Source organism: Xiphophorus maculatus, chromosome 14 (assembly GCF_002775205.1).
Source record: "Xiphophorus maculatus strain JP 163 A chromosome 14, X_maculatus-5.0-male, whole genome shotgun sequence".
NCBI classification, from domain to species: domain Eukaryota; kingdom Metazoa; phylum Chordata; class Actinopteri; order Cyprinodontiformes; family Poeciliidae; genus Xiphophorus; species Xiphophorus maculatus.
In genome coordinates, this window is record NC_036456.1 from 22,598,548 (window position 1) to 22,611,676 (window position 13,129).

Here is a 13,129-nt window from a genome sequence, read left to right on the forward strand (position 1 = left end):
TTCTTTTCATTTTTTACCTCAAAGAAGATTTATTGTCCCAATGTTAAGGGAAACCTTTGTCACTGTTCCAATGTCTCTAAACAAAAATGTTGATTGTGATAATGAAGTATTTTGTTAAGTACAATGTTTGGTAAAAATGTTATTCCAAGTCTTTTGGATCTATGAAGCTTAAATATGAAAAAGTATAGATGAAGGCGAAACTGGCCATGAGTTTATTGGTCTCGGATCCCGTTATCGCCCACCTCTAGTTAGCAGATGCTAAAATGGCGCCGTGTGTCGAGCGCCAATCGACAACAAATACGTAGTTACATGGTGCATTCAATTACAACTAGGAATTCTAAAACTCGAACGAACAAACATCCCTTCAGGTTACTGTTTCTTACGTCTGTTTGCTAGTTTCGTGGATGTTCAGCAAAGTTAATTTTCTCCACACCGTCAAACTAGAGGTGCGAATCCAAGTTGCTGTAAATTTCCTGTTTCTGATTTTGTTTGAACTCAACCGGCAATGGTTGCCTACAACATAACCACAACAAAAATACTCGCCATCAAAAAATATATATATATTGTTGGACTAAACTGTAGGTTTAACTGCATGCGTTTCATATCATATACACTTTGAAAATATTTCAGAATTATTTATTAAATACAAAATCAGATTCAGCAGAGGTTTTGGCAATTAAATATTTCATTTGACAAAACGGACATTTTTGACACTTTAAAATCAAACTCCTGTATTTTTCAGAGAACTACTCATTCTCTGAGTTGATGGTTTAGGACAAACAAACCAATAATTTACCTGTGAAATTAACTTAAATGGACAATATTTAAATAAAACAGGAGCGCCAAATGAAACGTTTAAAACAAGCAGACCTGTAAACAAACAGCTTTTAGGAGCAACCAGAACCATTTTAACAGAAGTCCTTATGTAAACACTGTGCAAAGAGCTTTAGATAAATAAAGCAGAAACTCATAACTGGAGTCAAACAATCCAGCAGCAAAGAGTGTGCAAATAAAACCCAATTAAATCTAGATAATACAAGATGAATTGGTGTTTCATTTAAACAAAACCTGACTGCAAGAAGCAGTTTAAAAATACTGGATCTGTGCCTGAAGTTTCCTTTGTGCTGGCAGCAGCTTGATTTTGCAGCAACCTCTGGAGTTAAAGTTGCAGCCCAGAAGAATTAATCCTGCAGGAAATTCAGCAAGAGTTCAAAACAGCGGCCTGAAGCAGTCCTTTGTGGCGCCGACTGCAGATAATCCTGTAGCGGTGTTCCTCAGGGCTCTACTCCAGGCCCAGAGAGAAGTTTATTCCATGAACGATGCCGATGATGATGGGTTGCCAGGCGACTAAATACCGCAGCCAGTCGAGCAGCTGGCCGTACAAAACGTGGGTTTTCTCCCAGCTGGAAGCAGAAGGAATTAAGGAGAACGGCACAGAATACCGCTGGTCCACTACATCAGAATTAGAAAATCTATTTCAAGATTCCTCAGTTTTTATGAAAGCAAGAACAGACTGAAAGTTTTTTACCTTCAGGGTATCAAGCTTTTAAAGTCAATGTGCTTTAAGCTTTTGTGCAGCTACTAATGCAAATGACAAACGTATTTATTATTCTTACTTTATGTGACTTTTAAAAATATATATATTGTTGAAGGAAACTTCTGGAATACAACTTTCATTGCCCATTTTTCATGTTCAAACTCCTGTGGTCATGTCATACTGTATTTATGGCATGAAGTTTATTTTTATTTCATATCAATGCTCTCAGGACTCACTCCAGCAGACACAACCAGAGGTTTCATGAACGTTACTCAGTAAAATGTACCACTTAATGTCCACCATCAGTCTTATACCAGATAAGTGACGTTTTCCATTAATTTTTTTGTTTCTTAACTAAATTATATTGTGTTTTTACATTAGAAGTTATTTTGGGTTGTACAGATTTATTTTTGCTAATGTTAAATTATTGAAGCTTTAGGTTTTTGGAGGGAAAACACTTTTTGCTCCAGAATTATGTTATAATTTGTGCCACAAAACATAAGCAAAAAAACCCACCAAGGATACGGGTTGTTCATCATCCTCTTCAGGTCCACCTTCTCGTTGCAGTAAGGACACGTCTGCTTCTTACCCACAATGCACCAGCCCCGGATGCAAAACTCATGGAATCTGGCGGAGAGCCTGTGAGTTAAGGATGCAACAGGAATGGCTGACAGGCTCCACATGGAGAGAAGGAGCGTTTCCTGACCCGGAGTCACGGTCCTAAGAGAAAAGCCTGATGCAGGGAGAAACGAGAGCAGCAGGATACATGTGACCACAGGAGAGCTGGAAGGTGTCTTCTATAAATCCCTCCTCCTCCACCTCCACCAGGATCCTCTGACCGCACACGGCACAGATGCCTCCGCTCAGGCTCCTGCTGGGCATGCCGCCCTTGTTGTAGTACTGAAGGCAAACAGATGGGTGATTTTTTAGTGTTATACAAATAAGACCATCAAAGTAATAACCAGAACAGGATATGGAGTTACATACATTTTTCTCTAAACATTTATAGATAAATAAAATGTGTTGATCCTGCAAGCTTGAAGTAATTTTTGTTATTTTCTGCAGAATTTTCTGCATTTAGAGTAAATATTAACTCAGACTGGACGGTTTTGTGCATTAAAACCATGTTGGGTTGCAGTGAAATGGTCTCTGCTGAAGGTAGCAGCGGCTTCCTTTACCCCGATCGTAGAAGCCATGTAGTCAGAGCAGATTTCTGCAAAGTCTCGGCCCATGACGCCGTAGTAGAGACCATAAAACAGCATGATGACGCCCACGTCCATGGAGTCCTCCGCCTTGATCCTGCACAGGCAAACAAACAGGAGCAAAACAAAATGTTTGAAAATAGAGTTAAAACTCACGTTTCTTTATTTACATGTATATTTTTCATTTAAAATAACATAACCATGCAGCTGTGGCTCTTTTTATTATATTTGTACAAATAATAAACAAGGAAAACAAACACAGTAAGGTTCTTTTGTAAGGGTTTGTTTCCATTTCACTCAAATTTTAGGATTTTATGTAGTTTTTAGAACATTGTGCATATTACTGTAAAAACATGAACCTTATACTGGTAAAATGGTTGCAAGATGTTTTTATCTAAATGCACCAAAAGTAATGAGAACAGGGAGACATTTGCTTCTGGTGTTCAGAGCTTGCAGTCTTGCTTCAGAGACTTTCTGCATCAGGACAAACTTCACCTCTAATTCAAAGTGAGAAACTGGGATTTCTTAAATAAAGACTAGAAAGTAAAAAACCGAATGTAGATTCTTTAAGGTAGGGTTTATGAAACCTTATTTTGTTTGAAACAATTGAAGATAAACTATAATGTTAATGCTTTGCTTGACGTTTTAAACCCAGTTGAAGACCACAGGTCCAGTTTAGTTGGTATTAGATGTTTTCCAGTGACCCAGCTGGTGGGGAAATGGCCTTTTTTCATCTTTGAATGATATTTAGTGAGAAAAGCTCAAAATAGTGGTGAGTAAATGGTAAAATCAATGTGTCATGCTGCAAATCAAAGGCCAATCATGTCAATTTAACAAAATGTGAAAACTACTACTAATGTAATTAATAATGCTTTATTCAAATTAATAAAGCATTATTAATTTGTCCTTTAGGAAATGAAAGAAGGAATCATGTTTATTTTCATACATTTAAATAACACCAACACCTCTGATGCTGGACGTCTGTTTGTGTTGGGTTGTGACTGAGCTGACCTGAAGAAGACGTTGAAGCCGAACATGGTGAACATGATGGCCAGGTAGCCCAGGACGCCCACAGCGTAACTCAGCTTGTAGATCAACAGGAACCACTTGTAGACCATCCTGGAGAGGAAACACAAACACAGCGAATAAAAACAATTCAAGACATCAACAAAGAGATCCATGTTTATTCAGGTTTCACAAGTAAAACAAAGAATTTGATGTTTCACATTTTAAAAAAGAAAATCTTCCTTTTGAAACTGTTGAACTCAAAACCAAAATGTCTCACACAGAAACCAGTAAAACCTTAAACAAACTTCCATCATGATCAGGAGCTTTGCTCTTTTTTATTCAATTCAAAGAAACTTTATCTAAATGTCATAACTTGTATTATTCAAATATCTTCAAACAGCAAATCTGAAGAGGCCTCTGACTAAAGAATGTTGCTATTATAGCTTGTTATAATAGTCATAGGACTATTGTCTTATGACTATTATAACAAGCTACCAGCTCTATATTCAACAGTAAAATATTCAGGATCAACTGTTAGCAGCTCTGCTGATCCACCTCATTTGCTTTTGCTGCTCTTTTTTAAACCTCTGTCTGGTTGTTTGGTTAGAAACTTGGAAGACATGGTTTAAACTTCCTCCTCTCTCTGCGTCCATCAAGTCTCCTTTTCACCACCTCTGGGATTTGGGGTCAGAGTTCAGGTACTATCTGAGGTTTTAAGATGCTAATCAGCTGCTCCTGGTTGTAAAAATAACACTTTGTTGCCACGGTTACACGTCCAAGCAACTGTCAGCAACTTTATTTCTTCCATCTGTGCCAGACATCTCTGTCTTTTTGTGTTTAGCTCTCATGTTCTACCAGCCAAGAAGAGCCTCGCTTTCAAGTATGGAAGCCGCAGCAGCCAAAATGCTGCAGAAACTACTTGAACTTCATGATTATCATCATTTATTTATTTCTGACTAATTGTCAGCCAGGTTCTCCTCTTATTATTAAATCTGTATGATTAGTTTATTTGATCATTTGTAGTTTTTAGCTCTGGTTCTCTGAGTCGCCCTCCTACCTGGGGGTCCTGCAGGACAGCGGCTTTCGGGTGGCTCTGAAGATGATGTAGCTGGTGATGACGGAGAACATCCCCCACATGGACAGGAACCTCCACCAGTACAGCTTGATGGTGAAGTAAAGTGGGACCACCCACATCTGGACCAGAGTCACTAGCTGGAGGAAACGACAGAGCAGATCACAACTTCACTCCAAGTCCCAAATCTGGCAAAACTTTAGCTAAAAACCACCAACAGTTTTTACATCAATCTGGTTTTTAGGATGTTTAAAGGAAAGTTTGGATTTTTTAAAAGTGGATTTTGTTGAGAAGCCAACAGTTGTTCATTTCTGACCTTTGGTTTTATTGAAAGGAATTTACAGATTACATAAGAACAGACCCTTGAGGTCACAGGCCCCATCTGGGTCAACTTTACAGTTTTGTAAAAAGTACTGTAAAGATTTCTTCCTGATGAAGATGAAGAAGCACCATGGTGCCCTCAGTTTCCTCACCCTGAGGGCACCATGGTGAAACAGGTAATGGCAGCATGATGCTGACATCATACTTTTCCTCAGCAGTGGAAGCAGACATGAGCTATTTAGCAAAGATTAAACTAAATTACACTCTTAGCATATAAATATAGTAAGCATTGACTGGGGGGGCTGAATATACAGGCATGCCACACTTTTCAGATTTTTAGTTGCATTAAAAAAAAAAAAAGAAGCATGTTTCAATTTTCTTGCACCTCACATTTATTAACTACTTCATGCTTGTATATCATGTAACAAAGTAAACTGAAGTTTGTGGCTGTGAGGAGACAAAACGTGGAAAAGTTTGTAAGAAAAGCCACCAGCTATGTTTGTGTTTCCATGGAGAGCAGCTGAATGTGTCTGGATGAGTGGGATCAGATCGTGCTCACGTTGTAGGAGCGGTGATGCCTCTGCTTCCACTGCACCAGGACGATCTGAGCCACCACCAGCGTGGCGATGAGGATCAGCACCATCTCCGCATGCATGGCCTCATGACCCCGGTGCTTAATGTGCAGCCGCTCATGCTGCACCCTGCAGAGAGGAGGAGGAAGCTGGAGTCACAGCTGATGATGCCTTTCCCCGCAGCATGATGAAGGGAGCCGCCACCACTCACCTCCAGTTCTCCCGGTGGGTCATCTTCAGCAGGTCGTCCTGAAATGAGACGCAAATAGCAGCAGCTGGGAGGTTTGAACTCTCTGGACATTTAAATGTAGGTCAACGCGACTCAGCCGCTCAGGTAAACGGCTGGAAACGGCCGATACAACCCAACCAAACGTCATTTAGCGGCGGGTAGATGACATAAAAGCGGTTGAAACGTGTGTAATAACATCGCTGTAATGCCACGTCAAAACACCAACAGTCAACAGCTAGTTAGCCTGTTAGCTTGGCAACAGTTATCCGCGCTCATTTCCGGTTTTTTTAAACGTAAAACATCAAACAGTTCGCAGTCAGACCAGAATAAAATACTGACATTTTAACAGTAACCACTGACCTGAGGCTGAACCCCCGCCATGGCCGCACCCTGTCCCCTTGTGGCGAAGACAAGCCGGCCGGCAGCGTTAGCGGCTACGAGCCCAGTGTACGCAAAGCCGTGAGGGACAATACGCACAACATCGCATTTTTTAAATACCATTCCTAAACAAGCACGTTAAATATAAAATTTAAAACATAGATTTTACACTAGTAAAGCTTTGTATACGGAAGATTAGGGCATCTGAAAAAGTCATTTTAAAAAAGATTAAAAGCATCAATGTTAGACGAAGTTTTATCATAAAATGATGCAACTAGCTTTTCCTCCATCATTAAATCAACTTCTGGTAACGTTATAACTTGTGTCTGTTAATACATAGTCTTCATTCTGCTGGTATGACTATTTTCATGTTTACTTTATTCTTGGAATATAAAACAAATCTTAGTCTGACCTGATTTACCATCATACCAGTCATGAAAAGAAAAAGTCCAGAATTATATTTTTCTTTTGCACACTGATCAATAAATGTCACTCCTCACCCAGAAAAAACATAATTTAAAATAAATCTTTAGAAAGTATAACAAGCCATCAGCCAAAACCTTAATAGCCCAGTTGGTTGAAATCTAAAAAGTTCACATATTTAAACATTTATTCTCAATTAGCTCCATTCAAAAATAATAATCAAAACATTTTCCAGGCCTTTGTTTTGATTGGTCCATGTTAAAGTTAAATCCAGATGAATGACAGCACACAAGATTCTTCAGACAGAAACAAAACACTTTCCTCAGTTTCATTTACAGACTTTATTAAATACACCCTCAGGGGGTATAAATAAATTTCTGCCTGACAAAAACACACAAAAGTAAATCACTTATAGCCTCACAGCTATTAGATTTAAGAAGAAACTTTTGGTACCTCTGTAAAGGTAAGATGTCATAGAATGGTTTTCTGATGTCAGCACCATTGTAGCTTTGACCCTGCCTGAAATATTAGGGACAAAATACTTTGCATTTTTTGAACCTCGCCAAAATTTTCTTTGAAATAAACATTGCAAAACACTACCAAAATATTATTTATAGCACAAAAAAGTAGTACAGACTTTTAAATCTAAATGTGTAAAAGAATACCAAACTTGGACTCAATCAGATGAATCATATTTATTTTAGAATGGTATTAGTGAGAAATTTCTTAGGCGGAGAGGCCATTTTGGCACATTTATCCAAAAATGTCACCAAACTGTGCCAAATGTGTTTTTTACATCAATACTGGGGGTTTGTTAAAATTAAATAGCTTATTACCATCTAATGACACTTTCTACATATAATATAACCATTGGTCATGACATTTACCCCATTTATATGCAAAATGTACCATTGTGCACAGTATAACATGTATAATAATGATGAACTGAAAGCTCTTTCTTTGACTCCAAATAGAAAACTTTTATTGAAACAAGGTAAAACAGTCAAAAATACTTTTTGAAGTAATTTCCAAGAACAAATAAACAATTTTGAAAATCCACCACCACCACCACCAAAAAAGAAAAAAAAAGTTCAAAAATAAAAAAAAACTACACCACTACACTACCACAAACTACACCTTTTTGTGGTAGTCCTCAAAGCAATTTCTGTCTGGCTGAAGACAGAGGGCAACGTTACATTTGGGACAGTACAGTGGTGTTTTTCTCTTACTGCCATTCTGCTTGCACCACACACAAATCCTTCGCTTTTCCTCTGCTGTTCCCCCAAAGTATCTGGGAACTGACCCAGGGCATTTGAATGCACCGGGTTGAGCCGAAAATGATGTGCTTGGTTGAGGACAAGCTGTTTCTCCTTTGGACTCCAGTATGAGCTCCTCCATGAGTTTCTCTCTGAATTGCCGTTGGGAAATGGCCTTTTCCTCTCTTTTTTCTGCAAGCATTTTGAACATAATGAAACTATTTACAACAGAAATGTCAATAAAATGGTAAAAAAAAGTCTTATACCACTTCATTGTCTTGTTTCTGACTGAGTAGTATTGGATCAGGGCATCAGACAGATCAACTCCTCCCATAAATTTATTGTAGTCTTTCACAGAGTCAGGAACAGGAATATCTTTCACTACCCAGTGCCCTGCCTCTTTGACTCTCCTCTTTACAGTTGCTCCACTGAAAGATTTGTGGAAGGTGCTGCAGACCGCCACCTCCTTGGTGTCCTTCCACTTGATAAATAGGAGTCCGTCTTTTCTGATCCACCGCATCTCTCCCCTCTGTGCAGATCTTGGAAGGTTGTTCAGTGTTGTTTTGGGGAATCCCACAAGATTTTGCCGGATGGTGCCACATGCAGCAGTGCTGTTTGAAGCCAGTTTTTGAAATAGGAAAGGACTACTGTAGAAATTGTCCACATATAAATGGTAGCCCTTTCCTAAAAGTCCAAAATCCATGAGGTCCATTACTGATGTGGCGCCGAGACCTTCTTCCTGAACAACGGCAGACTTCCCCTGGTAAATGAAAAAATTCCAAGTATAACCAGTCCTGGAATCAGCCAAAACAAACAGTTTATACCCAAACCTGGTAGGCTTGTCCCTCATAAATTGCTTAAAGTCAATTCGTGCTTTACTGGCCACCATCCGTTCATCAATGCATATTTCTCGCATTGGTTGAAAATGAGCCTTGCAGGCAACTCTGATGTCGTCATAAAGTGGTTTCAGTTTGAATAGCCGATCATAGTGAGGAGTTCCCTTTTTTTGCTCATTTTCTTCATCTTTTTTGATGTTGGACAGGTGAAGGGACCAAAGGATGGACTCAAATCTGTCACGGGTCATGCAGCTACGTGGAAATGGAAAATTATATGGCCATTTTGTTCGCCAGAAGTCTGGCTTTGAAGGTACTTGTACCAGTCCACTGAATATAATTATGGCTAAAAATTTGTAAAAATCGCCCACTGTCAAAGGTGACCATTTGAATTTTTTTCCAGCTGCAAGTAAACGCTGTGCATTTTCATTTGTGTTTTTGATTATTTCCCGAATGGTGTAGGCACTAAAGAAAAGCTTGAACAAGCTCAGGGGTGACCAACTTTTTGTAGAGTCAATCTGAGGTCCTGGGTTTTTCTTTGGAATAAATAATGGACATCCGGGCTCCGTATCAAGTTCCTCTATAGTGTGCCAACAATCCTCGCCTTGTTGTTGGTGCGCTGAGGAGCTGACTTTCTGTCGTTTCCTTGCCTTTTTGTGTGTGGTTGTTGTTCTTTTTGGGGCTGGAGCTCTTCCACGCCCTGAAGACCTCAAAGGAACTGGTGGAACATAGTCTTCATCAGCCTCTGCTGCACGATCTCCACTGTGGAAACAGAATGAAATATATTGAAGACTAAATTTGACAAAAAATGACATACTGAAAATGAAGCTGCATCACATAGTCTTATAAAATAAAGCAAAGACACCAATGTTGCACCGTGACAACACATTTCTTATTTTGTAACAATTTTTTTGGCATAATGGAGATCTTACCTCAAAGAAGATGAAGAATCATGAGAGGTGGGGGGAGGTTCAGCTCCATCTGAGCTTGATGGTTCGGCTTTCACTTGACTATAAATAAAAATAAAGTATTTGAAGAATTAGAGGTTTATTACAAAGTAATGAACCAAAGTAAACATGAAATCCTTACTAGTAAAATAAAACATATTTTAGTAAAACATAAATAAACAAATAACCACATGGTTTTACTTCCTGCCGTTATTACAAGCATATAATCACAGAAATAAATAGAACCAAAACATCAAATATTTTGTGTGAAATTGCGGGGAAAACTTACACATCACCGAGATCAAGTCTGTCAGCTGTGTCCGGCTCCTCCTTTTTCTCCTCGTCCGAATCCCACCAGCTATCAGAAGAGTCTTCCAGCTCAACATCGCTCCAAAACATTTCTTCCAGCGTCTCCACATCTGACATCTTCCTCCGCGCCATTGCAGTTGAGCTAATTTTTGCTAGAGTTAGCTCCTGGTTTGATGCCACATCATTATTCCTTAAAAGAAATAAATAAATCTTTAGTTATGACGTATAAATAAATGATTGTACAATTAAAAAGGTTTTAAAATTCGCTCAGACATCCAAGGAAGATTTGGCCATCTTTGGTCATTAAGACCTCTGGTGGAAACTACGAATGGCAGGAAAGTCGTCATCACAGCGACCAATCAGACACCTGATAATGTTTTATCACAATACTAACCTGAAGGTTTTCACTGCAGCAGCTGCTTTGATGCCACATCATTATTCCTTAAAAGACAAATAAATAAATCTTTAGTTATGACGTATAAATAAATGATTGTACAATTAGAAAGGTTTTAAAATTCGCTCAGACATCCAAGGAAGATTTGGCCATCTTTGGTCCTTAAGACCTCTGGTGGAAACTACGAATGGCAGGAAAATCGTCATCACAGCGAAAAAAAAAACAAGTTCAATATGAACTGAATCAAAGGTACCAGTTAGATGAGCAGTTATAGCGGAGAAAGTCCAGCAGCTTCATCGTTTGGCAAGAAAATCATCAGGACGACATTCAGCCTGTAAACAGATGAAAACCATTAATTTTCCCTTTCATGGTGAAATCGTTTGAACAACTAAACTGTTATCTGTAATCCAAGGAAGGTTTAGATTGAATTTCTCTCAACTGAAAATATTGTTCCAATACTCAGAACCAGCAGCACTGCCACATTAAACACTCATTTCAAGACTTAGAAATATTCTCAATTTCTAGTAACTAACAATAATTTAGGCAAACTCATTTTTGACGTTCTAATTTTAAAAGACTTTAAAGCAGAGGCCTACCTGCCAGTTCTTAAGGTCTAGGAAAGTTTTGCTTTCAAAAAATGTTTTAAATTATCACCCTAAATTCATACTAAGTCATCAGCATTTATTGCTTTCTAACATGATTGCAGAAAACCTGCCTTTGACAGAAGTTTAGAACCCTGTTTTAACAAATGCTGTTCCAATTGACATCCATGTTACAATTATAATTGCATTCAATATTCAGCAGTTTTCCAGAGGCCTTGATTAAAGGTTTCCTATATCTGTAATATGATGGTTCAATGGCGCCCCCTGGAGGTTTGAAAACAAACCTTCACAAGAAAGTTTAGGAAATTGTCGCTCCAAAAAGTGATTTACACCAACCAGAACCGATAATATATATCTATAATGAATAAAGCAATCATCACACAGGTGATTTACCTTAAACATTATCTTTAAAATAAAATGTAATTCCAAAGCTTTTGCAGAAATCCTTCACACCAAGTATTTTTTCATCCATATATTCCTCCCACTTTTTTAAAGCAATTACTTTAAAACAATTTCACTGAGTTAAGGTGGAAACACAGTTAGAAAGGAAAATGTTTATTATGTTCAATAATTTACTTGAAAACTCGGGTTTGTTTAAACTTTTATTTGATTATACTTAAAATAAATTCAAACAGTTTTTATAGGCAGAATTTCTCTAGATATTTCAGATTTAACCAAAACAGATATTATATCATTAATACTCTACCGGAGGAGATTCTTTCCTTTCTTCTTCTTCTCCTTAATATATCAGTAGAGGCCCACCAAGCCTCTACGGTGGCTGTGAGGGCCATTTTCTGACCCAACCAACAGAACCCTGTGGAAACAGCTGTTGTCAGAAAGGAACCAGAACAAATGTACAGTCTGGTGAGAACAGTAAATCGCTCAGACATCCAAGGAAGATTTAAGCCATCTTTGGTCCTTAAGACCTCTGGTGGAAACTACGAATGGCAGGAAAATCGTCATCACAGCGCAGGAAATGACTGCAGCCAGGATCACATGGAGGAGACTCACCTGGTCTGAGCTGCTGCTGGTTCAACGCTAGCAACGCATCAATCCTGTAAAAATAAATAAATAAAATAGAGGAGAAATAAACCAACTTATTCAGAGCTACACATCAAGATGCATTTTCCCAATTAATGTAATAAAATAAAAGTAACATAATATGACGTTTGAGTTAATTCGCACATTTTCTAAATGCACGAGTAACAAGTCTGGCTTAGTTTTCTGCTCCTAAAGAGATTTTTCTCAAAGGAAACATTTTATAGGGTTTTGCTACAACGTTTGATTAAAATGATGTTAAATGTAGCTACAAAAAATGTAAGCAATTATAAATCATGTTATTTTACTAAAATAGGCAATTCATAATGAACACAATTCATTCTTCTGCACATGTTCAGTAAATTAAACTATTATTGTAATAATCTGTAATAATCTAGACATGTTAAGTTTGGTGAACAGCAAGAAAATCTACAACTTTTATATAGATTATACAGGCTGAAGCCACAGAAACACGGCAAAGCTACAAATAAATAATTTTATAGAAAAATTCTGTAAGTTTATCGGTAAAACGCGATGAATTAAACGCAAATTCATCACTTTAAACCCAGAAAGTATCGTGAAATGAGCTCGTGATGCGTCACAACGTGGAGCTGAAAGTTTGGGACAGAGACAAGCGTGAAACAATCTAACTCCATCCACCAAATAAAGTCATCATCTCGTCTTCACACTATCGGATAACGATTAAACGTAGCACATTTAAACAGACTGATATGAAATTATACATTTTAATCTATGAGATAAACAAAAAATCAGCAGTAAAGACAGAGTTACCTGCTCCTCTCGCCTGGCTGTGGGAAAATGACCGAGGCAACGTTCCGTCGCTGCTTAAATACGTCATGGCGGACGGGCGCCGCCTGCCGGACGGGAGGTGAAGTGTGAAAAAAAAAAATCCAATGCTGCAAAATATTGTTTAGATTTATTTATTTATATTTTTTATTGATTTATATTTTTTTAACAAAGAACAAAAATATTTAAGAAAGTTTCAGA

General features: G+C 38.1%; 2 protein-coding genes and 3 non-coding genes across 7 annotated transcripts; all 5 read right to left on the reverse strand.

Moving 5' to 3' along the window:
* Window positions 1-620: 620 nt before the first annotated feature.
* rnf175 (ring finger protein 175) lies at window positions 621-6,411 on the reverse strand. 2 transcript variants are annotated; one of them, XM_023345767.1, is made up of 9 exons: window positions 6,302-6,411; window positions 5,924-5,961; window positions 5,700-5,841; window positions 4,805-4,959; window positions 3,751-3,858; window positions 2,716-2,836; window positions 2,304-2,437; window positions 2,054-2,164; window positions 621-1,403 (listed from the first exon to the last, which is right to left on the reverse strand). In XM_023345767.1, the coding sequence occupies exons 1-9, from the start codon at window positions 6,320-6,322 to the stop codon at window positions 1,283-1,285; spliced, it is 951 nt and encodes a 316-aa protein (XP_023201535.1). In that variant the 5' UTR covers window positions 6,323-6,411; the 3' UTR covers window positions 621-1,282. The 2 variants fall into 2 exon arrangements, with proteins under 2 accessions (XP_023201535.1, XP_005810808.1); XM_005810751.3 differs by having other exon boundaries at window positions 1,283-1,403; window positions 2,063-2,164.
* Window positions 6,412-7,116: 705 nt separating this feature from the next.
* Window positions 7,117-12,960, reverse strand: LOC111611233 (piggyBac transposable element-derived protein 4-like). 2 transcript variants are annotated; one of them, XM_023347112.1, is made up of 9 exons: window positions 12,914-12,960; window positions 12,095-12,138; window positions 11,790-11,897; window positions 10,735-10,813; window positions 10,482-10,528; window positions 10,068-10,277; window positions 9,764-9,841; window positions 8,265-9,593; window positions 8,087-8,190 (listed from the first exon to the last, which is right to left on the reverse strand). In XM_023347112.1, coding segments are annotated over exons 6-9 (1,560 nt in total). In that variant the 5' UTR covers window positions 10,220-10,277; window positions 10,482-10,528; window positions 10,735-10,813; window positions 11,790-11,897; window positions 12,095-12,138; window positions 12,914-12,960; the 3' UTR covers window positions 8,087-8,189. The 2 variants fall into 2 exon arrangements, with proteins under 2 accessions (XP_023202879.1, XP_023202880.1); XM_023347111.1 differs by having other exon boundaries at window positions 7,117-9,593.
* Window positions 10,351-10,442, reverse strand: LOC111611266. Its single transcript, XR_002753967.1, has one exon. It is a non-coding gene; the product is annotated as a small nucleolar RNA SNORD14 (small nucleolar RNA).
* Window positions 10,604-10,695, reverse strand: LOC111611265. Its single transcript, XR_002753966.1, has one exon. It is a non-coding gene; the product is annotated as a small nucleolar RNA SNORD14 (small nucleolar RNA).
* Window positions 11,962-12,054, reverse strand: LOC111611267. The gene has a single exon (XR_002753968.1). It is a non-coding gene; the product is annotated as a small nucleolar RNA SNORD14 (small nucleolar RNA).
* Window positions 12,961-13,129: the final 169 nt, after the last annotated feature.

Excerpts from the sequence above, each read along its gene's own strand:
- rnf175 (XM_023345767.1), bottom strand. The coding sequence starts at position 6,322 with ATGGCGGGGGTTCAGCCTCAG. Across the intron at positions 5,962-6,301 it reads TGGCGGGGGTTCAGCCTCAG|GACGACCTGCTGAAGATGAC; the intron begins GTCAGTGGTTAC and ends GTCTCATTTCAG. Across the intron at positions 4,960-5,699 it reads GGCATCACCGCTCCTACAAC|CTAGTGACTCTGGTCCAGAT; the intron begins GTGAGCACGATC and ends CGTTTCCTCCAG.
- LOC111611233 (XM_023347111.1), bottom strand. The coding sequence starts at position 10,219 with ATGGCGCGGAGGAAGATGTCAGATGTGGAGACGCTGGAAGAAATGTTT. Across the intron at positions 9,842-10,067 it reads AGACTTGATCTCGGTGATGT|TCAAGTGAAAGCCGAACCAT; the intron begins GTAAGTTTTCCC and ends TTTTATTTATAG. Across the intron at positions 9,594-9,763 it reads GATTCTTCATCTTCTTTGAG|TGGAGATCGTGCAGCAGAGG; the intron begins GTAAGATCTCCA and ends CTGTTTCCACAG.